We start from the raw sequence: 26156 nt of genomic DNA on the forward strand, positions 1-26156 counted from the left end.
CCTGAAATTGGAAGTTGCAAGCAGATAAATCTTTCTGCAGATAAAAGGTAAAAGCTTTATTTTAGAGCAAGGGGGACAAGCTTTCGTGTGGCAGGGACTACTTTGCTGTTGAGTGGTATTCTAGAGGATGAACTCAAGAAACAGATGTAGTTAAGAACAGAATTGTGGGCAAGAGTAGATGAGAAAAAGTGAAAAGTCAAACCCCTGTTCCAAACACACATCCTCTTCATTAAACTAAAACAAAATTACAGAATTGTGTTCCTATTTTGACTGCCACTAGAGATGAAAAATTACACATCCAAACAGTCATTGCCTGATGGCAGATAGATTCACACAGGCAGGTTATAAAAACTTATTAATCAACAACTCAATCTCATGAATATTGCACAGGTATGTCAAATGCATGTGAAGATGTTGTTATTATGTCATCAGTACATAATGATCAAAATAAGGCCAAAACTCACTGGCTGATAAAAAAAAAATTGGCCGATAAAAAAGGAACAAGAGCCAAATCTTGGATGTGTGAGGATTACATAATGTTGCTTTAGAAAAACAATTCTTTTTGGAAGTATGTATGTATGTATGTATGTATGTATGTATGTATGTATTATTTAACTTCTATGCTGTCCATTCCTAGGCAGTTTACAATTAATAAAAGCAACAAGGTAAAGCACTGAAATAATAATTATTTAAAAATTGACAGATGGTGAGAAAAGGAGAAATATGGGAAATGAGGTCTTATCTTAGCCCACTAACCACTTCCAGAATGATATGTCCACATCGTGGTCCCAGTTAGTTGGCAGAGCTAGGACTTCAGGCCCTTTGGGGAGTGAATCTCAGTTCAGGGGCATGAGGTTCCATAGCAGGGGTGTCAAACTCAAGGCCCACAGGCTGGATCAGGCCTGTGGGGTAGGGCGGAATGGATGGTCCAATTCGTTAAAAAGACACTACAAAAAATGGATCCTGGGGACATCGACACTAGATTGAACAAAATACTCTTACTACAGCACATTACCCCCCACAGTGTCACCAACAAGACTCCAGCCGAACTTTTAATGGGGCGAAAGCTTCGCTCCCACCTCGACCGATTACACCCATCTTATTCGCCAGAGAAACCTTGTGGATCCAGCGGAACGTATCGCCAATTCAAGGTAGGCGACTTGGTCTATGCCAAAAACCTTTCCGGCGAACCGTTGTGGGTCCCAGCCACTGTAGTCTACCTCACTGGCCCTAGCTCTTACTGCCTTAAAATGACAGACGGCAAGATATGGAAACGCCACATAGATCAACTTCGATCTCGTTTACAACCCAATATCCGCGACCCCCGGACTTCCAAACTCAAGGGGAGGGAATACCGAGAAGGACGAAGGCCGTATAGATGACGACATAATCGAGGACAGACGGCCGCTAAACCGAATACTCGCGCCACCTGAAGAAGGTCTGGGATCGGGGCATCCTCTCCGCAGAGGAACACCGTAGTGGAAACATGCCCGCCCGATCCAGGAGTGGGACTTAAGGGACCCTGATAGTATCAAAAACAGCACCACGGAATCAATCCCGTGCGAAGACGAGCCTTGCGTTCCACGGAACCGAACTTTAAACAAAAACCGGTGGAACAGCGAAAATCAAATAGGCAGGTAAAGCGACCTGCATACCTGCGTGATTACGTCACCACGGCCGTCAAACGGAACCCAGGGGGGGGTGTTGTGAACTAAAGAAATGTATTTAATAAAGATTCATTTGCATAGCAGGATCGTAATCCTGCACTTCCTATTGGCCCATATAATGGCAAGTTATAATTGGTTCATTCCGAGCAATCTGATTGGCTGTTGGCGGGCCGCGCCAAGATTCAAACGCTATAACGCTATCCATTGGTTATCCGGATAGCAGCTTACTCTATAAAAGAGTGACTGCTAGCCGGGGTTTTTTTGTCTCTGTTATCATGCTGTAAATAAAGAGCTGAAGTTCACGAGAAGCAGTTTCGTCTCCGTTTCTACGCCCATGCCTCATACTTAACAGAGTACTTAGATCTGACCCGCAGGGCTGCTCTGGAAACAGCAAAGCACCGGCCCGCAGTGCGTCTGCCAGTGAAAATAGAGCTGTGTTTTTGCTGGCAGAGGGTTGCAGGAGGCCATGACAGTCAAAAACAGAACTCAGGAGCCCATTTTCTCTGGCAAAGCACTCAGGCCATCATATGCCCCCCTGAAATGAGTGACGTCGAGCTGGCCATGCTTCCTTGGCCTCCAGTGGTCGAACACAAACCTGATGTGGCCCTCAATGAAATTGAGTTTGACACCCCTGTTGTACATGGTGGCAGCTTCAGCAAAAAAGGCTTTTCTCCTGGATCCTGCCAGTTGGAATTTCTTGACTGAGGGGTGGGGGACAGCAGCAATATGATTAGCAACCTATCCTAATAAATTTTGAAATGCGCACTTCATTTGGGAGTTCTTTCAATGGAATTTTAATTCAAATATGGATATAAAAGAATATGCATGACTGCTCAATTCTTAATATACTTTCCTCTCTCTTTCCTGGAAGAACTTGAAAATCTGTCTGAACAACTCCACAATATAACTATATAACTTTGAAACTAAATTTAAACACGTGATCTAAATAAGAGGATGGAACAAGGAACTAAAGTATATATAGGATGTGTCTTTTTTTCTGTGTGTACTATTAAATTAAAGTTAATAAATTATTTTGTACATGTACATCCTTGAAAAAATTGTACTCCCCAAAGCAAGATGCTGACAGATGCAGAACTGGAACCCAAACTAATACCATATATCATATGGTGTTTCCTCTGTTTCTTGACTCAAGCTATGTAATTAGCTTTGCTTTATGGAAAAAAGGACGTTTGTAGGAATAAAAAAAATTCTTTTAAAATATATGGGTGATCTTGGAGGAGGGAGCAGAAATATTGGAATGTCCATGATGACACAGGTTAGATTAACATGCCATGATGGGGCAGTGATTAGAATGCAGTTCTGCAGGCTAATTCTGTTGACAGATGGTGACAGATGCAGAATTGGAACCCAAACTAATACCATATATCATATGGTGTTTCCTCTGTCAGCTGTTTCAGCAGTTTGATTCTCACCAGCTTAAGGTTGACTCAGCCTTCCATCCTTTTAAGGTTGGTAAAATGAGGACTCAGATTGTTAGGGGCAATATGCTGACTCAGAGAGGGCTGTAAAGCACTGTGAAGCAATATCTAAGTCTAAGTTCTATTGCTGTTCTGATGCAATATGTAATCATACTTCATATGTCGATCTTCATTTTTATTTAAACAGTTTGCTCCTGTACTTTTATTGGATTTAGAGAACCCTTGGAATGGATATGGTCAATATTTCAGGCTCTTCCAGTTTCATAGATTTCAAGAGGCAAAATATGTGCCCTACTTCTCTGGAAACCTTAGACCAGTGGTTCCCAAACTTTTTCAGTCCACTGCCCCTTTGGTGCTACAAACTCATCCTTGGTGCCCCTCACCCAGGGGTGGGATTCAAATTTCTGTGGGCATGGCCTAATTTGAGGGTGTGGCTTGCTGGTCACGTGACTGGGTAGGCATGGCTTGCTGGTCATGTGACTGAGTAGGTGTGGCTTGCTAGTCACGTGATTGGCTGGCGTGGTTTGCTGGCTGGGTATGGCTTGCTGGTCACATGACTGGGTAGGTGTGGTTTGGTGGTCATGTGACTGGGTGGGCCTGGCCAGGTGAGTGGCAAACAAGTGGTCCTCACTTAATGGCCGGTTGTTTAGTAAGTGTTCTAATTTATGACTGGCCTCCCCAGAGATACTTGATCTGTTTTTGGAGTTTTGACAGCCATGCACACACATATACACACACACTCCCTTCTAACCCTTCTAACCCTGCTGGAGCAGGTCATTGGACTAGAATCGGCAAAGCATCTCTGATTAGATTCTAGTAGTGAATAAAATCTAATCAGAGAAGCTTTGCCGATTCTTGTTGATTTGTTTTATTTGTTTCTCTTTATGTTGCTGAATTGCATTGACATGTGTGTCCCTTCTTGTGAACAACCCAGAAGCTTTTGTGATTCTTTGCAGCAAAAATTACCAACCTCTGGCTTTGCTCTGCTTTTCAAATATGCCGCCATTGCCGTATTCTAGGTGCCGGCCCCGCAGGTCCACTCCATTGAGCCCACTGCACTGGAGGGATCTGCCCAAGCAAGTCAAGTCAATGGGGTGAGCCTGAGAGAGGGAAAGAGAGAGAGAGAAAAGAGAGAGAGAGAGAAGGAAGAAAAGAGAAAAGGGAAAGAAAGAAAAAGGGACAAAGAAAGAGGGGGGAATGGAAGGGACAGAAAGAAAAATAAAGGAGGGAGGGAGGAGAAAGATAATGAGATATCTATTATAGTCCAATCACCTGCTCCAACAGGGTTAGAAGGGAGTGTGTGTGTGTGTGTGTGTGTGTGTGTTCTCCTTGTAATTTACCAGTACATTTTGGTTTTGCTTTCTTCAGAATTGGCACGGTAATACATTGGAGAAAAGTAATTTTTAGGGTGGAGATCTGGTCCAATGGATCCTGTTTAAAGCCTCAACAAAATGTGAGAGCTTCCTGATAGTCTTGACCATGTTTCGTCCGCAAAACCTTTAATAGAAGCCAAAGATGTTTCAATGTGGAAAAGGACCTCAAACTAGGCCTCATTTCAATCTGATGCATCAGGTCTCTCTCTTTCTCTCTCTCTCTCTCCCTCCCTCCCCCCTTCCCAGACTGGCTTTGCTCTTCTTTCCTGATGTGCCTGCGGGGCTGGCGCTTCGAACATGGATGGATGGAGGGAGGGAGGGAGAGAGAGAGAGAGAGGTAGGTAGATAGATTGGTAGGTAGATAGGTAGGTAGAGAGGCAGGTAGGCAGGCAGACCTTTTGGATGAATGTATGGATAGGTAGATAGATAGGTAGGTAGATAAGTAGGTAGATAGGTAGGTAGATAGATCTATATTGGTAGGTAGGTAGGTAGACAGAAAGACATGCAGGTAGGTAGGTAGGCAGGAAGGCAGGCAGGCAGACAGACCTACCTTTTGGATGGATGGATGGATAGATTGATCGACAGACAGGCAGGCAGGCAGACAGACAGACAGACAGAATGCAACAGCAGCGGCACTTTGGGAAAGTAGAGCAAAGCCAGAGTGGGAACTGAAGTCCATACAAGTTGCCAAGATTGAGAAACACGAGCTGAATATATCAACCCAGCCATTCTGGTTAGAGTTTACCATGCTGTTTGATTCTGGCTAGGTTCTAGATCTGGGATGGCCACGTAGAGCCAAACCAAACTGAACCAAGCCACGTGCCTTGGAGAGCCGCAGCTGCACCCATCTGTATCCTGAGCACAAGCCCGGCTGGCTGGAGAGGCGGAGGCCAGGCAGGTGCTGCGCGCTCCTTTCTTCTCCTCTGGAAAAGGGGGTCCTAATGCCAGACCACCCGCCCCTTCCACTGCACGCCTTGGGAGGGTTTTGCTTTCGGGCCTTCCAGTGCGCCTCCACTGCTTCTACCAGAGAGGGCAGCCTGCAAGCTAAGGCTCCCCCTTTCCACCACCTTCCACCTCTCCCCGCCCCCCGGCTTGGCAAGGCTCACTGCGCGCGGGTTCCGCATTTGAGGTGCCAGCTACGGAGCGATGAAACAGCCAATGGGTTGCATGGCCGGCAATCAGTGAGCCTGCGGGGCTGGCACCTCGAATGCTCCCCTGCCACCTCTTAGCACCCCCTGCTGGCCCCCTTGTCTCTTAGCGCCCCCAAAGGCATCCCCCCACAGGGGGCGATACCACCCACTTTGGGAACCACTGCCTTAGACCAATCTTTTTACTATAATACTCTCTAAGAAAGGCAAGTCCTTCCTATTCTGGCTGTAATATCATCATCTGCCTGGGGACAAGCGTGTGCAGGGCCTATTTTTTTTGGTTGTATTAGTGATTATAGGGTATATTTCTCAGCTGCTACGTGTTTTAATTTTTATATTGCTGTAATTGTTGGTATTTGAAGTATTTTAAATTTGTTCACTGCCAAGAGTCCCTTATTGAGAAGTGCAGTTGTACAAATTGAATGAATGAATGAATCCAGTTGCTTTCAGAGTCTAGGCTTCCACGATTTCTCTTCAGTATTATTAGGATTCTCTATAACCCATATTCATGAATATAGGATGTTATTGATCTCTTTGTGAACATAAACCCATAAGAAGCCTATAGTTACTTTGCAAATAAATTGTTGCACAGAAGTAATGGATTCATAAAAGACATGTTATTTATTCCATAAAGTTAATTATTTGCATAGGAGAATAAAAGAAAATATTAAAATCAAGTTTGAAATATGCTGAGCATTTTTTAAAAAAAGAATAATAGTTTATTATAAGAAGGTCACTTTGCTTGAGGAGGACACCAAGAATGGAATGCCTTTCTAGAGAATTCAGCAGCTATTTTGGCACAAGACATTTTAAGAGCAGTCTGTAAAGTGTAGAAGGCACAAGAAATCTGCTGGAAAGTGCATTTGTTAAAAGTAAAATAACATTCCCTTTCTTCCGCAATTTAAATCAAGACACATCCACTAAAACCAGTCTTCTTAGGAGTTCTTGCCATGTTTCCCTTTAATATCCAGTATTCAGCAAATGTCAAGATAAGGATGAATTTGCTTGGGAAGACAGAAGTAAATGAAAATTAATGACAGTAGTGGGTGAATTCAAGGAAGTATCTCTGTGGGTTCCTTTCCCAGAGCAAGATGCACTGGTTGTTGTAGGACTATAATCCAGAGAGAAGGTATGCAGCTGGCAATGCTCTTCCATTGCTCCTAAGCTTCTGTTTCCCAATTGCCTTCTGGGGAATTTCAGAATCTTATCCAACGGATTGGCAATTGAGATCATTTCCAAAGGAATTCTTGCAGTTGCTGGTGATATTTCTGTCGACGGACGCAACGAGGACAGAAACTGACATTTGCCTGGCAACTATTGTGGAAGACAGTCTTGCACTCACTACATCTATAAAGAAAAAGAAGTATATCAATTCTAGAAGCAACTCATCATCTGTGAGCAGAAGGTCACATTAGAGCTCAACAATAAAGTTGGAATTGTAGTACAACAGGCTGGAAGGTATTAGATATTCTCATTCTGTATTATTGTCTCCAAAGGTCAGCCTCCTCTTATAATATCTTTACATCTCAAGCATAAAACTGGAATCACAAGTAAAGTCATTGTATCTCTGCTGCCAGTCCTCCTCAACTGAATTCTTGAAACAACTATCTACTCAGAGATTCCAGTTCTGTAAAACAAAAAAAGGTTGAAAAACTATGCCTTTCTCCCTTGGTACTCAGATATCATTTCTCAGAAGAGAACAGATAACTTTACATAAAACAGTATGTCGCACATACTGGTCAAAGTTTCTGTCCCAATAATTATCAGGTCAAAAGGAATGAGGGGGCAGATATAGAAAGAAACCCTGGACAGCAGATGAAAGGGGAAAAGCAGAATCTAGGGCTGTAGAGAGTCTGCAAAACCTTTGGGTATGCTATTGAAGTCTCCAAAGTTATTAGATTGTGTTTTTAATATCACTTAAAGGGAATATGTAACTAGAAATTCACTAAATTTCTTAAAATTCATTCAATTACATAGATATGAAATAAAATGTGATGAAATTTAATTTTGGTTAGTTTGGAGATTATAACCCCCCAGAGAAATATGCACCCTCCTGGATTAGATTAGTCAGGGTTTTTCAAACTTGGCAAGTTTATGAAGTGTGTACATCAACTTCTAAAATTTCCCAGCCAGCATGCTGAGTTGAAGTAACATACTTTAAAGTTGGCACATTTAAAAACACAGTTAGATGGGTAAGTAATTTTACTAGCTATAAGGCAACTTTAAAACTATTTAACACCTAGAGGGATACAAGTTAGGCAATTATATAATTATCTTTCTTCACATTAGGCTTATATGCCACTTTACTTTTTTGCCTCTGGGAACTCTCCCTCTGCTTGACAGCTAAGAAGGGATTTTGAGATTACTTTCTGTCTTTAAACTGTGTTTATTAAAATAACAGATCATTACTGCCTATCATTCCAGAAGGGTCCCTCAAATGACTTTACTGGTTGATTTTACTGGCGACTGAGTGTGTGCCTTTGGCTGAGGAGGCATGCACGAGATAATTATCCCCAGCTGCTAGCTAGGCAGGATGATGATTAAGGAAGGGGCTATTGCTGTACTACTACCAGAATCAAAAAAACTCCCCAGAGCTACCATCAGGAAGCTTTCAAGAACATCCTGTTTCACAGGTAAATTGTCTGGTTCAGGAAGCAGGAAGTAAGTTTGTCTGAGCTCAGAGACACTCTTCCTGCTCTAATACATAGCCAAAAGGAAATATCGTCATGTGTGTCATTGCATTGTTATAGTTTGGGGGGATGAACAATTGTATCTAAAGGCTATTCAAAGATGGATCTGGTGAATGAAATCTTTTCAGGATTTTGACTGTCTCATGGAAGATGAATCAGCCTTCTTCTGATTGCCTTCCCCAACCTGGAGATTCTCTGGATGTGCTTTGTTATTGCATATATAATCTTAACTAGTGGGATAAAAACTTGCCAAGCTGGGGAAGGATGTCCTACAGTCACAGATCTGGAAAAAAATATGGTGGGTTAAGGCTATTTTTTTTTAAAAAAAATTGTATCCTCTCAATAATCTCTCTGTCAAAGGGCCTGACTCCAACTCAAACAAATGTTTTCTAAGAAGGACATTTATGTTTATAAGCATTGTGTTACTTATCATTATCATAAGTTTTAAGGACTTCATTAACATTTCAATTAATTATCCTGACTCTTACCTGGTCTAATTCTGAGTACGCTATGTAAATATGACATATTTATTTATTTGCAAATATATTTGCAAATATTTGCTAATATATATGGCTGACAATGCCATTCTGGTCAGCTTATTAAGAAAAAGGAACCAAAATAAAATTACAATGAATAGCAATAAGAGGTAAAAAGCAACTTGGCTAACATTTATACCCTCTTCTGGTGGGAACTTACAAACCTTGCCCCAATGCTTGGGGAAATTATTATGTTTTTAAAATTTTCCTAGAGGCCAACAGGATTTGGGTCAACTTAGCATCCTGTGTGTGTGGAGTGATGGTGGTAGTGGTAAGATCATCCCAAGGCACTGCTGCTGAGAAGGTATGCAATCTAGGTCCTAACGGATGGCACTACTTCAAAGAGGGGATTCAAAGTTTGCCTACCATATTAGAGCATGTGGGTTAGGCAGCTGTCTTTAGGGGGTGTCATGGGTAATTAACCTAAGGGATAACTTAAATAACTCAGTCCTATACTATGTAGAGTTGAAAGTCACCTTCTGATACGCTAACACAGCGAGCTCCGCGATATGGTCAATATACATGAGGGAACTCAGTTTTATTTTAGTTTCCCTTACCTGCTGGTTGTAGCAAATTCAAAGGGAAAAATGATGTCATTCTTGTTGCATATTTGGCAGATGAAGCCCCTCTGAGTACAAAGATCACAGCTGTACACATGGTGGGAGGCAAATTGGATCAGCGACTGAAGAAAAGTTTCAAATATACCATCTGCTATCTAAGAAGAGAGAAGAGCCATGAGCGGTTGATGGGGAGCAGCGAAATCACTTCTATTTCTGCCTTCACAGGAACTCTCAAAATATGGAACACATGTTGTTCAGCAAAAAATGGCCAAAGCCCTTATGATGCCAGTCTGATTTAAAACACCTGAAATGCATGAAACAGCTGGTTTTGGCTGGCCTATGTCAAAATCAGAATACATTGCGTTTCATATGTTTTTTTTCATGCGTGAATTTAAACTTTGTAATATATGGTCACGTCCAGGTAGAAGTGGTTCAGAAGTTAGGTAAGGAATACTGAATGGACACAGGCAGCAGCTGACTGCTGTCAGGGAAGGGATGGTGTTGAGAAGGTTGGGGGGTGGGGCAGCAAGATATGCCATGGTAGAATAAGAAAAGATGCTTAAATAATTTACATTAGCAATGATAACCAAGATGAGGGAGCTGAAGCACATGAAGGATCATGGGGGAGGGTAGTAGGATTAGTTTGGAATGGTACAATTCGCTGCAGCCATGTTGACATAGCCAAGTTGCTGTGGGACAACTCCCACAGGAAACTCACCTTGGGACATTTCCACATGGGATAACTCAATGCCTTGCTTCTACCTGGCAAGTCTTCCTGGTTTCATTGCATGGAAACGAGGCTTAAGGAATTTTCATGGAAGTCCCCAGCCCCATGGGCATTGTGGCCCTGGAGAGGGGTTATTGAAGGGCTATCTCTGCCTTGGAATCCATTCTCTACTAGATCATCCAGTGAGCTCTGGCCATGCTGAGGCTGCGGGAAAGGACCAAACATTTTTGTCCTCTGCTTTGAGTCAGGTGAATCATTGGATCCAGGGGGACCCCCATCTTTCTCCATTGTGATCTGGCTCGGAGAGGTAATGCCAAAGATGATAAAGTGCTGCCGCCGCCACTGTCTAGATGAGCAAATTAATCAAGAATTGAGCCATCCAGCTGTTCTGACCCAAGCTTTGTCAAACGGAATTAACATCCAACTTGTTTTAAAAGCAAAACCTACTTTATTGCAACAGTGGGAATTACTTTCATTCCTAGCCAGAACTAAATTATAAACAATTCCCCAAGATAAGCACATGCCTTTCAGTGCTGTGGAATGTTGCCAAAAACAGAAGTATCCAATTAATTTTAATGAAAACCAACCAAAGTACCAGAAAATAATGACCAGAATACACAGAACTTCAAGGAGGACTCGGAATCTATCGAACTACTTTGCTTCCTGCAAAGATTTCATCGAGGTCTGACTTTTATCCCTTATGGGAGGGGCAATCACCTCCCAGCCTTACTCCCGAGTAGCCCCTTCTGTTTCAGCTGCTCTTGCCTTCTAGCAGCTCTGTACACACCCGCACTGGGAACAGGCTCCCCTGGGTCCTCTTGCTTCGCTGCTGCCAGACTCTGAAGGCTCTGAAGGCAGCACCCCACTCCCAGATGATCCTGGCCCCATCCTTGCATCAGACGCATCCAAGTCTTCTCCTTGACTGGTTCCCTTTCTTCCTCACTGTCCAATTCCGCTGCCATCTGCACCGGCTGCCAGCGAACTACAACACCAGTGAGCATTCCCCAGAAATTGCACTTCACCCCCCCTGCCCCCCCCTGGCTGGCTCTGCTGCCCTCACTCCCTGCTGGTGCCATGTGGATTTCCTCAGTTCATCCCCCTAATTGCCTCACACAGAGTTGGCAGAGCAGCACCTTCTATTTCACCTGGGTAAGCGGTGTCCTGATGGACTGGGTTGAACTTGGGGGGAGGGGCTATATCATCCCCTCCTGGTCTCCTTTTGTTCTTGAGCCAGCAGTTCCATAGGCTCTGGAGAAGGGAGATCCAGCGTAGGCAAGAATGAAAACAGCACAGCCAGATGAGCAAAGTGCAATCTCTGGGAAGCACTTGGCAAGGTGCAATTCTTCATTAATTTGCCCATCTAGACAGTGGCAGTGGGTTATCGGCTTTGGCATTGCCTCTCTGAGTGCAGCAGGGGAAGATGGGTACCCTTGGATCCAGGGATTGACCTGACTTGCAGTGGAAGAGGAGGAGGACCGGTACTTTCCCACAGCCTCAGCATCTCTGGATCTGGGGGGTATCCCACTGCTCTTGGGGTGATCTGGTAGGGCATGGGGGAAGGGATTCCAAGGTTGGGATAGCCTCAGGGTCTTCCATAAAAAGGAGGACCAAATTCTCCAAGTCTCTTTTCATGCAAAAAAAAAACAACCCTGGTAGAAGCAGGTAGAAGCAAGGGGTTGAGTTATCCTACATGGAATTGTCCCACAGCAAGTCATCCCATGATGAGTTGGATGCAGTGACATAGCCGTAGTGAATTGTCCTAGACCTAGAATGGATAGATTAGTAGGATATGCTGACTTTGGTGGCAGCAGCAGGGAAAGGAAGGTGCTGGAAAGATGACAGGGATCGAGGGTATGCGACATACTATACAGCAAGTTAAGGAGGAAAAAAAGTGAACGTGCCCTTCTTGTCCTATAAAAAGAAACTGGCATACTTTCAGATTTTGTTTCACCCAAACCCCACACATGATTTGGGGGCAGTGCAGTGACTCTGTGGTTAAGACACTGAGCTTGTCAGTGGGAAAGTTAATAGCCCATATTTATGACCTGAGTGCCATGTAATGTGATGAGCTCCCATCCTTGTCCCAGGTTCCTTACTAACCTAGTAATTCGAAAGCATGCAAATGTAAATAGATCAATAAATACAAATTGGTGGGAAGGTAACAGTGCTCTGTGGTGTCATGCTGGCCACATGACTGTGGAAACATCTTTGGACAGCGCTGGTCCAATGGCTAGAAACAGAAATGAGCAGTTCCCCCTATAGTCGGCATCAACTGGTGGAATAAAACCCTTGATGGCGAACCTATGGCACACGTGCCACAGGTGGCATGCAGCACCCTTTCTGTGGGTATGAGAGCTGTCGCTCTAGTTCAGTTCTACCGCATATGCATGCGTGCCTCCTGCCGGCCGGCTGATCGTTGCTGTGCATGCACGAGGGGCGGGGCGCGTGTGTGGGGGTTGCATGCGCATGTGTGGGAGTGGGTGGGGCACTTGCTCAGGGCAGTGGGTGCATTGCATTTTGGGGGTTCGGGCACACGCACATTTGCGCACACATGAAATTTGGGCACTCCATCCAGAAAAGTTTAGCCATCACTGCCTTAAACCTTCCAAAGAATTAAAAAATATTCTGTGTTTTGTTTTTGCTAAACTGAAGCTGATCCAAAATGGCTTGGCAGAACTTCCAGAACACAGCAATTTGTTCTAAAATTGAAACAACTTAAGATTTTCCATTTTGTGCATAATGTTTAAAACCATTTCAGCAGCTGTTAATGCAGAAATTAGGGCGTGTCAAATTTTCAATTTCCAAACATTAGGGGTGTTCAAAAGTTGTGATATGCTTTGAAGATTGTAAGGATATTTTGGTTATTTTAATATAATTTAGATATGCTTTTTAATTAACTACATAAATATCGTAACTTTTTAACATTTTATTTGTTTCATGCAAATCCAATGCAATTAACAAAAAATTTGGCAACATACAGAACTAGGGGAAAAAAATTGGTGAGCAGAAGAAAATTGGCCAGAGAATAAGAGAAGCAAATTGGCCAGAAAACTAGGACAATGAATGGCTGTCTATTTGCTATACTCTTCAGATAGGACAAAGTTATGACAGAAAAAGATTGCATCTGAACATGCACAGACTAGCTCTCAAAAGTTTCCTGCTCTGCACTGAGTGATGCAACATATGGTGCATCAAATAATGTGTATGGAAGGTTGCTAGGCTGTGATTTTGGGGGATCCAGCTTAGAGGATGAAAAAATGGGTAATATTTTCTTGTGAAAATATTGAAGTGAATTTCTACCTGCTTCTAGATTGAAACATTTCTTTTTTCCAGATCTCCTACCTGCCTCAGGTCAGCCACACTGTATTTATGGGGACACTCCAGGAGATAATGCCGGTGGTCAAGCCTTCAAAGGACAATATCATTAGTATATTAAAATTTGTTCTCCACTACATTCCAGAAGTTTTATACAACATAAAATAAAACCCTGATGAAGCAACAAGAACTCTTGCTTCATTTCTTGCGCTCCACTTCTGCACAAACTGATCTCTTAGGCTTTTTCATTCATTCTTCTTTTATTTTGTGTCTCTCTTCCCAACCTTTGCATCAGTGGTGGGATTCAACCAGTGTAACAACCGGTTCAATGAACGTGCGCTTTGCTCTGCCACGCCTATCAGCTGGGCTTCAAACAAAGGAAATACAGGACAGACTAGTCCAGGGGTGGGCGGAGCCAACTGATCACCGGAACTGGTTCGCCTGAACTGGTCTGTACTGGCTGAATCCCACCCCTGCCTTGTGTTCATCAAGCCTATTGTATCACAAGATACTTTACCCATATTTCTTGATCTCAGAAATATACCGTTGCTCTATCCTTGTGCTGGTTTCTCTCCATTTCTCAGAGATCTCAAGAAACACACTGATGGTACTCAGGGCCAAATTGGATACTGATACATTGGGATTTTTTCTAGCAATATTTTTTCTACAATCAGAATGCACACTGCATACATATCAGATTACATAAGTTTAGGATTAGCAAACTAGACCCAACAAACACCCCCAGAAGTCTTCTGTGTCAGTCATCCAATACAAGCCCCTATTGTCCTGACTTGAAGAGATGGAAACAATATTCTTCTTCTTCTTTCTCTCTCTTGCAATGCTTCTGGAATTTGGGACCAGACTACTTTTCAGACAGAGAGAGATAGATAAAGACTAGAATTCCGCTATGTCCAAAACAGCCAACACTAAAACAGAAGTATTCCACCATATGTGATGAGGATGGCAATAAGCTTGGGAATGTGTACATAAAAGAACTTCTGTGGAGGTAGCTGTGTCTATCCGATGAATGAAAGTGGTGCAAAAGCCATCTGCAAGTGATGGTAAGCATCCAGATCCACATACAATCTCTGACTGAATAGCCAGCATCATTTGGAAACAGAATGCTTGCTTATTATTGTGTCGGAAGGCTGGAGACAATTAAGATTAATATACTGAGAATCAGTCTCTTATGCCTTTGACTTACCTCTTACTGATCTCTTTCAGGGCGCCACTGCGACAAAGGACAAGGTAATCACCCAGTAGCTTCAGCTGCTCACGATTCTGATAGATCTGTCTCATTTGCTCTACATGGTCATAGAGGGTTTCATTCACCAGCTTCAGGTCAATCAAGGGTTGATTTTGAATTTTGGCTAGGAATTTCAGAGCCTGGCAACAAATCTGACAGAGACAACAAGATAAGAATGTTCTTCTAAAAGCCCCTAAGGGACACCGAGGAAATGCAAAAGAATATTATAACTTATAAAAAGAAATCCAGATCGTGCCATTCTCACTGGTTCACATTGTAGTAAGTACCTTCATGTAAGTTGAACTGGAGGTTGGTTGGTTTGTTTAAGTAATTAATTTGCCACCCATCTCACAGTGGGGCTACTTCTTTGTAATAACAAAAGGGAAGAAAATGAAAAGAGCTGAGTTTGTGTTCTGATAACTAAGATTGTGTCTTGAGAAAAGTATACTTTTTCTCTTTACTGAGCTTGGCCATAATTAGAGGATAGAAAAAGAAAACAGAGTAACAGCTCAGAAGTTGAAAAATCCTAATCAGAATGCTACCTTACCCATAGCTTTCTCATTTTGTGGTCCCTGCCACCTTGAGCTAAATTAAATCAGTGTTTCTCAGCCCATTTTTTTTTTTTTTGTAAAGTTTAAAATTTTTTTTTTCAAAGAGTCACTTTCATGGATGAAATTTATTTTGGGCAAATTCTTGACAAAAGTAAAATCATCTCATCCAGTTCCAATCACTGTCCACTCTCATCGCTCCAGCACATTCTTAAATTGCTTTGGCTGCCCCAGCTTTGCGGCAGCCATATTGGTTGCCTAGCCTCTGTCTTCAGTAAAAAGAGGGAAAAAACCCTGGATCCAGCAGAAGTGCCACCACTCTCCGCGACCAGCAGGGTGCCCCTCCTTATCAGTTACCCCTGTAGGGTGACTTTAGCCCCCGGGGGACCTTCTGACAAAGAGGATTCGCCATAGGGATGCAGAGCTCCGCTCCTCTGCACCGATCACGCTGCAACATCAACCGGAAGAGTCCCAGTGTTTCTCAACCTTAACAACTTTAAAATGTGTGGACTTCGGTTCCCAAAATTCCCTGGTCAGCACTGGGGAATCCATTTGCTGAGGATGAGAGGGAGGGAGGTAAGTCACATTTTGCTAGTCTGCCTTTTAAAACCTGCACCTATTTGAGCTAACTTGCAATGCAGGTAGGGGCACAAAGAAAGGAGATCCTTATGGATATTCTGAAGCTTTTCTGTTTCATAATGAAAACTACAGTCATTTTGTGACTTAAAAGAGACATGAGAGACAATTTCACATAACAGAATTTATATACTCTATGCCCCTCTCCCACCATAATTGGGCATACCGGATATCTGGAAAGATCCCAGTTATGAATTAGACGTGAAGGTATCACAGACTCTTCATCTTGGTGGCAATTGTCACAGTAATAGAGGCCAGTGAATGAACACAGCTTAGGCTTCACAAAGATGAAACCAATCTGTCTGGAACAGCCTGGAATGGAAAGACAAAATGTAAGATCATCTTAAATTGCAAGAATCTGAGTCCTGGCTATTGGAGACACTTCTGTATTTAGACAACCTATTTCCCAGCTGCTGTCTCCAGAGAAGACAGTTTTCAGTTCCCATAATTCATTTGCTGACTAGGCCACTGCCTATAGTGAGAGAAAAATATTAGAGCTGAAACAAAGCTGAGGAATCAGCTATTTGCTCAGCCTTAATCTCTAGATCTATGTTTTTTGCATATAGATGTGCCTGTGTATGTAATATGTAACACGCATGCTCACACAGACCTCCTGCATTTATTACATAACCATATATTTTTATCTGCTGCTCAATATACACCAAGCAAGAACCCTCCTTTTTCCTGTGTCATTTTTTATTTTTAGCAGAGAAAGCCCAAAGCCAAAACTACATTTGGAACGGAACTATATGCTATTTTGATTTTAGTGCCTAGAAATATAATAATGTATTCTATTCTGTGGCTGAAAAGATCGCTTTAGAAATCAGGAAATGTGACCTGACCTTTCATAAAAGCGTAACCTCTTGTCGATTATTTAGTTTTATTATCAGATGCACTACTAAAGATATAACCTTTAGTTTTCTCTTGTTCGTGAAATTCTTAGGAATAAAATGGATCCCCATATTTTCTGATTAATAGAAATTTCTGCACTTTATTGTAAGAGGCTCATAGGCATTACCTTGTCTCTGGACTGAGCTCTATACTGAAGGATTCTTGAACATTTCCCAGTTATCCAAATTGAAAAAATTGCATATTTGTTAAATAATTACAGATACAGGAGTAGTCCAATGTAAGCAATGAAAAACTAAAAGCCGAATGTGTTATTCATTCATTCATTCATTCATTCATTCATTCATTCATTCATTCAATCAGAGAAAAATGTAGTCAGGTCACCAAGTAGATCAATCTATGGTCTACTTAGAGATGACAATGAAGATTATGAACTAGAGAACAATATTTACAGATGGCTTCACAAACTGCATTTGCTCATAAGGCCTGCCTGTCACACATTGCCTGACCTTCCTACATCTTTTTTCATGTGTACTAATAACCGCTGAACTGTAAATAGACCAGCTTTTCACTGAGCCAGAGATGAGTTGGCTCATGCTAATTAGAGATACACAAACAAAGTCACTTCCAATAATCGATACATGCACCTTTAAGATTTTTTAAGTTTTACTTTACCATCTCCTTTTAGGGCTATTTGGCAAATAGCCCTAAAAACAAATAGCCCTAGTTTTGGCATTCAAAATGAACCCATTACAAAAAATAAGGACAATCAGACATTTCAGGACTGCCTCCGCCCCCTCAGTTATTCCAGCTTAAGAATTTCTTGTTATTTCTATCAGATAAATTAATATTTGGCCATAAGAAGAATGAAGAGATCTAGTGAAACAAAGGCGTACGATAATAACGACTTGTTTAAGACTTTCATGTGTCAATGACTTACTGCTACCCATGATTAATCTGAAGTTATGTTAGTGTTAATGCTGGAATAACAAAGACTGGCAACATCTTGTGTTCTAAAATCACATTAACAAAAAAGGAACACATGGAGAAGTAAAATCCTCAATCTTGGTTGTGTAATTGGAAGAGAAAATACATTTTAACTTACTAAAAAAAGGCTTTATGTAAAAGTTATCTTTTTGCAAGCATCCCATACATCCCTACCTGCACATATGAAACTTTGGCAGTCCAGGCCTTTCTCCATGGGGATGGCAACCAGATACTGCAGCAAATACCCATTTTCCTTAACAGTATTCTTCAGGATTGCCTGTGAATTGCCATCCAGATTGCCTCCAAGTGTGAGGGCCTCCTCAGCCATTTCCAGGTAGGACATGAGCACCCGGCGGACCAGGTCTCGCCAATCAGTTGCCTCCTCTGCGTTCTCAGCTCTCAGCTTAAGCACTGCTTTTGAAGTGATGATCTTGAAGAATGCAGGTCCACCCAAGCTCACATCTGGCAGGATATCTTGGATGGTCTCAATTCCAAAACTGTTGTTCAGTATCTTTTTATCATTTCTGGCTTTGAAGCATTTCAAGGCTTCTAAGGACAAGGAAAATACCAAAGGGACCCATGCTTTTTCAACTTCCAAGTACAGGACAGATTCCTTGACTGCATCTAACTCGGGTTTCAAGGCACATGACCAGTCCAACTCAGTTGGGCCGGTTCTATTGTACATCGAGGAGGAAGGCAAGTCACCAGGTGGTCCACCTTCAAAGAGATCCTCAGAATCCTCTGGGCACTCTAGAGTTTCCCACCCTTCATCTTGCTGTAGCCTATACTTTTTTAGAGCCTCATGCAGCCGGTCCAACCAGTCCTCTGCTTCATCCCGAGAGGAAGCCCGAAGACACAATCGTTTGTTGGAAAAGACTAGCTCAAAGCGCCCATCACCGTGAGCCCGTCCTAAGGACTCACATCTCAGCAGAGAACAGTTTTCTACACATTCTCGCTCTTCACAGTCTACAAATAGCCGAAACTCTAGAGGTGAGAGCTCGCAGAAAAACTCTTTCCAGATGCCCATAGCTCCTCGACGTTCCAGGGTTCCCAACTTCAGCAGCCCCCGAAATGGATTGGAAAGACCTACAAGTGGGGAGAGGAATTGTTTTATGCGCTCTCTGGCACAAATGACATTTCTGTAAAGCAGCAAAAATGGATGATGCTTCCATTACTATAAAATCTTCTAACCACCATAAAAATCTCTCTCCCATTCCATCTTTTCTCCCTTAGTCAAAACACAAGTTACCTATTTGTCTCCGATGAACAACACTAAAGCCCTTCGGCTCCTTCCCAGGAGACAGTTTGGGTTTGCTGAGCTCTGCTGAGGATACACAGAGCTCGCCTTGATCTGGGACTTTCAATGGCATGGCAGGTTGACTACTGGTAAGCCTCTCTAGTGAGGTGCTGGGAGAACTGGAGAGGCTTTTTTCTGTTTCCTCAGGAGGGGAAGGAAGGTAAAAATCATCCTCAGTGATCCAACTTCTTTTCTGTTGGAAAATAATACAGAAGCAAGATAACATTTGTGCTATTATCCAAACAAGCTATTCTTCTGGCTTTGAGTTACTTGAATTCAAACAGCTGGGCTGATGCAAGAAAATACTGTCTTTTGCAGGACAGCCTCCTCTTATCGCTATCATGGAAGTCTGTACAGAATGTATTTATTTTTGATATTACTCAGATTTTATGGCACCCAGGCTGAGATGGGAAGCAAGAATAAGTGAAGAGGACTGTGATTAAGAAATGTGGAAAAAATGGTGGGATGATTTCTGAGCTTTACTAGATTTAAATAGAAATAAAATTCAGGTTTCGATAATAGCAATATCCTTCTTAGAGAGTTTTCTTGCAAGTGACCAGCAAAGCAACCATCTTCTAATTGAGTATTATGTTAAATGAGTTGATCTGAGACCTTGTACTATAAATACTGGTAATTATCATTACTGCTTTTGGATGGACTGATCAGTTTAAAAAAAACATGATCCAAACCTACAATTTAAAACACCAAGAAAAATGGTCAACCAATTTAAATAACCCAATTTAAAAAATTCAGCCTGTGACAAATCAGTATTTAATTTTTAAAATTCTATTAATTTTGAACATACATATACACACAGAAATATAAGTAAAACTGAAAACTGTTTTATTTTAATTTTTATATCATCAGGAATAATTCTTACAGAAATTTGGGAATGCCTGGGAAAATATTAGACACTGTTTTACAAAGGTATTCCACCGTCTATCTTTGGATGTCAGTGGAATAGATGGATGATTTTTGGGAAAAGTGATCTGGGAAAGGTGACATTACTTCCTATTAAATATGACATACAAACAAGCCAGGAATAAGGCACTGTAGCTAGGAGGAAATGAAGCCAAGGACAGGAAGTTTCAGTGCAGCTGCAGGAAAAGCATTTCTGGAGTTGTAAAGGAACTTCTTGATCAACATAATTCATTCATTGTGAGGCCCCTAGTTGGTGAATGTGACAGATTTGCCATTTCTCATTTTTATAAAACAGTGATAATAAAAATATGGTAATACTTTACATTTATGATAAACCTGTACAGGTACAGTAAGTGGCTATTTGTATTTAAGTAGATTTGTTTGTAATTCCATATCTTTTTTTCATCTTGGATTTGTGTAAATTTAGCTACCTAATAGTGTTTGTTAATCACAGTTCAATAAATACCAATCAAAAAAATATGTAGGGAGATACAAGGACATTGAGTTAATATCCTCTGATAAACAACTAACTCCCAATGGGCTGCTTCAGGAAGATTTTAAAAAATCATTTTAAAAAACAAAACAAAACGCTTTTTACTAAAAAATAATGTCTATATGGCATGCCAGAGGTACAAATTTTGGCAATATAAACAGCCTTCCAGAACTTATTGAACTATGGCAGAAATACGAAGGACGGCCATGGACCACCTTATTATTTGAGGAGAGCCAAAAGCCTCACCAGACAAAGCCATCCAGACAAGCCAGGATTTTCCTTTGCTTTATTAAGCTTAATATTTTTAAACCATCCTAAGCTTATTCCAGAATTACACTAAAGTTTTCCATGTATTCCCCACTTCACAACAATATAGAACTAGGCTGACTCTTCTGGCAATGTTATTGCTAATTTTTGGCAATGTGGCCAGAGCTCCGGAATCTGCAAAAACAAACAAAAACACAACAGAACGAAACAAGTAATTCTTACAGGGCAGACCACAGGTGAGACTGGTGAAGGAAGCTGGTCTGTTCCTGGAAGGTTTCCTTCATAACCATTGACTTCACTGGTCCAGGTTTTAGCTTCTCTCTTGATGTTGCAATGAATTTGGGACACATCCACAGGTTCTTTGGTCACAATTATTGTGGCTAGCAAAGAGGTCTGTTGGACACTGGTACTACCAATAGATTCTCCACTCTTAGATAAACTAGGAAGCTGTGAATTTGTCATTACTGCAGGTACCATGATGTCAACAGGACCTTTTGCCATTTCAGTATGAGGAAGGTGTACAGTGCAGAAACTGGTGGCAGGGCAGGGGCACTCTGGTGGGGAAGACGGAGACACAATGTGCGCTTCATGAACTCCTACAGATTCCAACTTTCTCTGTGTTCTGGTAAATTCTGCTAACACTCTGGAAAGAAATATAAAAATTTAAAACATTTGCAAAAGAGAGAGATCATCTCCAGTAATTCTATCTCTCAGTGTAGCACATGGAGTCCAGAGATAAGATGGCTATCAAAGATGACTGATGTTTAGTCACATATAATTCAACACATTCAATAACTGTTACCGTATTTGCCGGCGTATAAGACGACTGGGCGTATAAGACGACCCCCCAACATTTCCACTCAAAATATAGAGTTTGTTATATACTTGCCGTATAAGACTACCCCCACTTCCACACACCTTCCACTTTTGCACTTTTTTTTTTTTTTGGCCTTTTCTGCTTTGGACAATTTTGAAATGAGCTAATCCAATTTTGAACCAAGAATATGCAAATAGCTATGGAGTTTAGAAATGAGTTTTAAAAATATTTTTCATTGCTTACCATTAAGCGTAAAATATGTTGTAAATAAAATGAGAACACAGGAAACGTTCTCTTCTCAATACAGCTGATCTCTCTCTCTCTCTCTCTCTCTCTCTCTCTCTCTCACACACACACACACACACACCAAAAACCGGACACTGAAAAGGCTGCCAAGGAACAGTATATTCAATGCCTTCTCTTTAATCAAGAAACAAGGAATTCCTTAGAATCTTTTTTTCCCCAAGTGGCCCTCTTTAAAAAAAAAATGGAGTAACACTTTCATTCAAAAAGTCTTCCAGTATCTGGAGTCGCTCAGACATATTGAAGTGAGGCAGGAGAGTAAGTGAAATTTGAAATGATCCAGCTACCGTTTTCTTCCCCTCCGCCCGAAGGCCATTATCTCCACGTCAAAGCGAGCGAGGGGAGGCAAAGAAGCCAAACACGCTAAAAGGATCTCTTTATTTTCCTACACAAGGTCACACCTACTTTTCCGCATTCAAAGGACAACCTCTCCTCACCACCACCACACACACACACACACACCCAATACCCACGCAAACAATGTTCTGGGCATTAATCACCATTGCTACATTAACCTGGTAAATTTATACCCTGCCTCCCCCAGTGTTGCTTTGACGGCAGGATTTCACACAGCGGGCGCTCGCTCGCTCTCTTCTCCGCTCTCCCACCGTTCGCACATGTTGGAAGCACCGTAAAACCTGATAACCCACCCGGGGCTCCCCATCCTTAACCTACAGCCGCCCGCATGCAAAACCTGCGTGCAAAAAGAAAAAAAAAAAAGAAAATGCGCCGCACGTGAGGATCTTGAATCCTCTCCTCCCCACACCGCTAAGGAAGGAAGAGGGGAAAGGTTGCGCAGCGCGTGGCGAGTGACACCCGCCACACACACACACACACACACACACACGCTCCCCCAGCCTCCCTCCCGGCTGCAACTCAAGCTCGAAGTGGGAGTCGGAGTCCTCCCGGCGTATAAGACGACCCCCCCACTTGGAGGCATGTTTTTCAGGGCAAAAAAGTCGTCTTATACGCCGGCAAATACGGTAATTTGTTTTTTAAAGCATCAAAATAAACTGTTTTAATACATGAATAAAATTGATGCATTCTACACTATGTGTTGGTCTTAAGGATTAGAATAGACCAGTTAAACATGCAACATACACAGTATTTTGAGTGTGAAGCTTCTATGTGCAGACAAAATACCCTGTTTCTCCAACAATACAGCCTCCCCCAATAGGAAGTCCCAGCATGTTTTATAGGCATGAAATGAAATTAAGCCCCTCCCCCCAAATTAAGGCCTATATTAAAACATGCGAAATGGGGGTAGTGGTGGGGGGGCTTGCCATTAGGAAGTACTTTTGTTGCACACCCGGATATGGTGCTGCCTGCGTTGACCCCGATACGAAGTGCCCCACCAACGATGAGGTCAACATCCAAGCCATCGCCTACCGCCCACCCAAAGATGCAAGGGGGGGAATTAAGTCACCCCCGAAAAGATGGCCTAGCCATTTTTTCAGGGCTCAAAAAAAAATAAGACCCGGCCTTATTATATGAGAAACACGGTATGTAGGAAATTAGCCATGTGCTCAAATTGCTCCTTAGTTGTGGATTTACTGAGTGAATCACCCAGACGAGACTACAGCTTTCTCAGGCTCTGAAAATGGTGCCACTGATAAACTCTTATTGTCAAATATAAATTTTAAACACTTTCAATATTTGTTTGTAGATAATGTAACATACTAACTATAAAAAAATCCACGAACTACTGATTATGCGTCTGTGATGTATATAAATGAGGAAAAGAAATTCAGAACAGCTGTCATGAATGAAATAGATTGTTTAACCAAGGGAGCACCTCATGTGTGGTCAAAGCAAAATCACAGAAACAGGATCGATGATAAGATAAGCAAGACTTCTGAGCAGCCTCTTTATCTGAGGCTTGGAAAAAAGGCAAAAAAGATATCTCCCATATTAATATGCCAACCACATTATTAAAAATCCAGGAATTGTTATTTTAGTATTATACTGAATCCCACTAAATTTTTTCTTTAATTCTTTCAGAGTCAAGATATTATGTGGTATATCACTTTCACTATCATACTCACTCTTGGAGGTCCTGGTCCAAGTCTGCTGTTGCTGTTGTCATGTCAAATTCAGAGTCATTGGAGATGGGCTCTTTCTCCCTAGCTGGGCTGTTAGTATTGGTAGAATTGGCTGGGAGAAGAATGTCAGAATCAAGGCTGGAAGAGAGCTGTGAGGAACCAGTTGTGCTGATGCTCAAGTTGGAAGCTGTGAGTTGACTTTTAGGGACAGGCAGGATGGCTGGGTGAGCTTCAACTTCATCAGACCCAAAAGATTGTGAGAGAAAACTAAATGACTCTTTTCTTTGAGATTCCAGCCCCACAAGAGGGTCCAACAGTTCCCAGGTAGGGCAAAGGCCTGACAAGGATAAAGGTGTGATGGTCCACTCATTCAATACTGCTGACTTATAGGAGAGGTCAAAAGCCAGAGAAGACAAGCCCTGCAAATAACTGAGGAGAAATTCAACTTCCTCAGTATCCAGAAGCAGAGCAGGTGAATGGTAATATTCAGAGAGTTGAGACTTGTCATGAAGCAAGAGTTTTAGATAACACTCCATCAGGCCATCATTCAGAGCCAGCCTCAACCATGCACGACAACGCCCCACATCTGTATTGATGAAGACCAGGTTTTCCAGTTCAGAAATTATGTTTCTGAAAAAGGAGAAATAGCCAGGGAAGAGAAAACACAACATCCATTAAAAGGACAGCTCCCAAAGATAAGAGAAAGCATAGTTATGGCCAGTGATAAGAGATGGGTTTGATGCATTCTTGTCTGATGAAAACATTAAGAGGTAAAATGGTAAAGGAGTCCCTATGTATTTTATTCCACTAATCATTGGCAACGATAGTAGGCAGTGCTTATCTTCCATTTCAAGGGTTATTGAGCCAGTGCTGTTCAAAGACATTTCTGTGATCTTGTGGCCAGCATGATGTCATGGAGCACTGCTACATTCCCACTGAAGTAGTAGCTATTTATCTACTCACATTTGCATGCTTTCGAATGGCTAGGCTGGAATGAACTAGGGCAGACATGTCAAACACAAGGCCTGCGGGCCAGCCTGCAATGTGTTTAAATCTGGCCTGAGAGGCCACTCTGGAAACAGCAAGGGGCTGACCCCCACAACCTTGGCCCCGACCCATCCGATGGGCGCAGGTCTCCATGGGCCAGATCTAAGGCTGACCACGATCCTGCCCGGATGGCCACCACGAAGTTGTAGTAGAGCAGCACACAGAGCCCCAGCAGTGTTGCATCTGGAACCAGTGCCTCTGCTGCCTGCACTGGCCCGGCCTCACAGGGACTACTCTCACCCTTGCATGGGAAAGCCACAGGCATCGGCAGCAAGGCCACCGGCTGCACTCCCAAACTCACCCCCTCCCCTCATCCCTTCCTGGCTGCAGAGGGAGGGTGGGAAGGAGGGAGGGAGGAAAGAAGGACTTGGGAATGAGAAGGAGGAAGGAATTATTAACTGTTCACTTGGAAGAAGCGTTTATGGAAAAGTTTGCCTGTACATACAAATGCAAATGATATGTGAATGCTTGCCTTTCAAACAGGAGGACAGACACATGGCTATCATTAGAAACATTTCTGTGCATTTTACTTTTCAGATGAATATGTCATCATATTTACACATTACACACTAAAACTGTGTAATCTTATCCCAAGATTAGTTTCATCTATCAATGGCACAGATTCGATCTCTCACAGTTGTGTATCAGAATATGCAGGCATATTAGCCAGAGAGTGTAAGTGATGGGAAGAGGGACTTGTCTTTAACCTAATGAGAAATATGGAAGGAAGGAAGAAAGGGATGGAAATGAGAAGGAGGAAGGAAGGGAAGTAAGGAGGGAAGGAAGGAGATAGGAATGAGAGGGAGGGTCTGAGGAAAGTCCTGCCTTAGCACATGGCCATCAACAGCCCTGCTGCCCTTTCTTGCCATCCCATTGTTCTTTCCTCCTGGCCTCTCCTGGTGGTCTCCCATACTATCTATCGCTTTGCTTACAAAATCAGGTCTCTTCAAATGGAGAGAGAGTGGGCCTCTCTCTGACCCACCTACTTTGCCTTCCTGCACCCATCATGAGCAATCTGGACAACAAGAGCATACAAAAACAGCAGCCTCAAGGAGGAGGTAAGCATAGCTGGGCACCCCCTTGGGAAAGCAGGGTTGGGCTGGGCTGGGCTGGGCTGCGGGGTCCCAGTGCCCTGGTAGCTTGAGGGTTGGGCTGGGCACTTGCCCTTGCTGCCCAGGGCTCTGGGCAGCCCACACCACCATTTGGGGTCCTCCGCGTGGTCTGAGAGGTGAGCGAGGTTCCTCTGTT

At 42.5% G+C, this 26156-nt stretch overlaps 1 protein-coding gene across 16 annotated transcripts in view; it reads right to left on the minus strand.

Annotated features, from left to right (window-relative positions):
- Positions 1–6225: 6225 nt before the first annotated feature.
- Positions 6226–26156, minus strand: part of PLEKHM1 (pleckstrin homology and RUN domain containing M1) — a 51290-nt gene continuing 31359 nt past the window's right edge. For 14 of the 16 annotated variants that reach the window (XM_087947019.1, XM_087947012.1, XM_087947013.1 and 11 more), the window contains 9 exons: positions 23865–24491; positions 20922–21342; positions 18971–19211; positions 17896–18807; positions 16052–16197; positions 14660–14853; positions 13483–13546; positions 9411–9568; positions 6226–6974 (listed from right to left, as the gene is read on the minus strand). In XM_087947019.1, the coding sequence (XP_087803145.1) occupies positions 6857–6974; positions 9411–9568; positions 13483–13546; positions 14660–14853; positions 16052–16197; positions 17896–18807; positions 18971–19211; positions 20922–21342; positions 23865–24397 (2787 nt within the window). In that variant the 5' untranslated portion in view covers positions 24398–24491 and the 3' untranslated portion in view covers positions 6226–6856. The remainder of the gene's footprint in view (positions 6975–9410; positions 9569–13482; positions 13547–14659; positions 14854–16051; positions 16198–17895; positions 18808–18970; positions 19212–20921; positions 21343–23864; positions 24492–26156) is intronic. The other 2 variants (XR_015745926.1, XR_015745927.1) reach the window with 1 other exon arrangement.

This window comes from Notechis scutatus, chromosome Z, assembly GCF_049901735.1.
Source record: "Notechis scutatus isolate UNSWTSFEM ecotype Mainland chromosome Z, rNotScu1.2, whole genome shotgun sequence".
Classification (NCBI taxonomy): Eukaryota; Metazoa; Chordata; class Lepidosauria; order Squamata; family Elapidae; genus Notechis; species Notechis scutatus.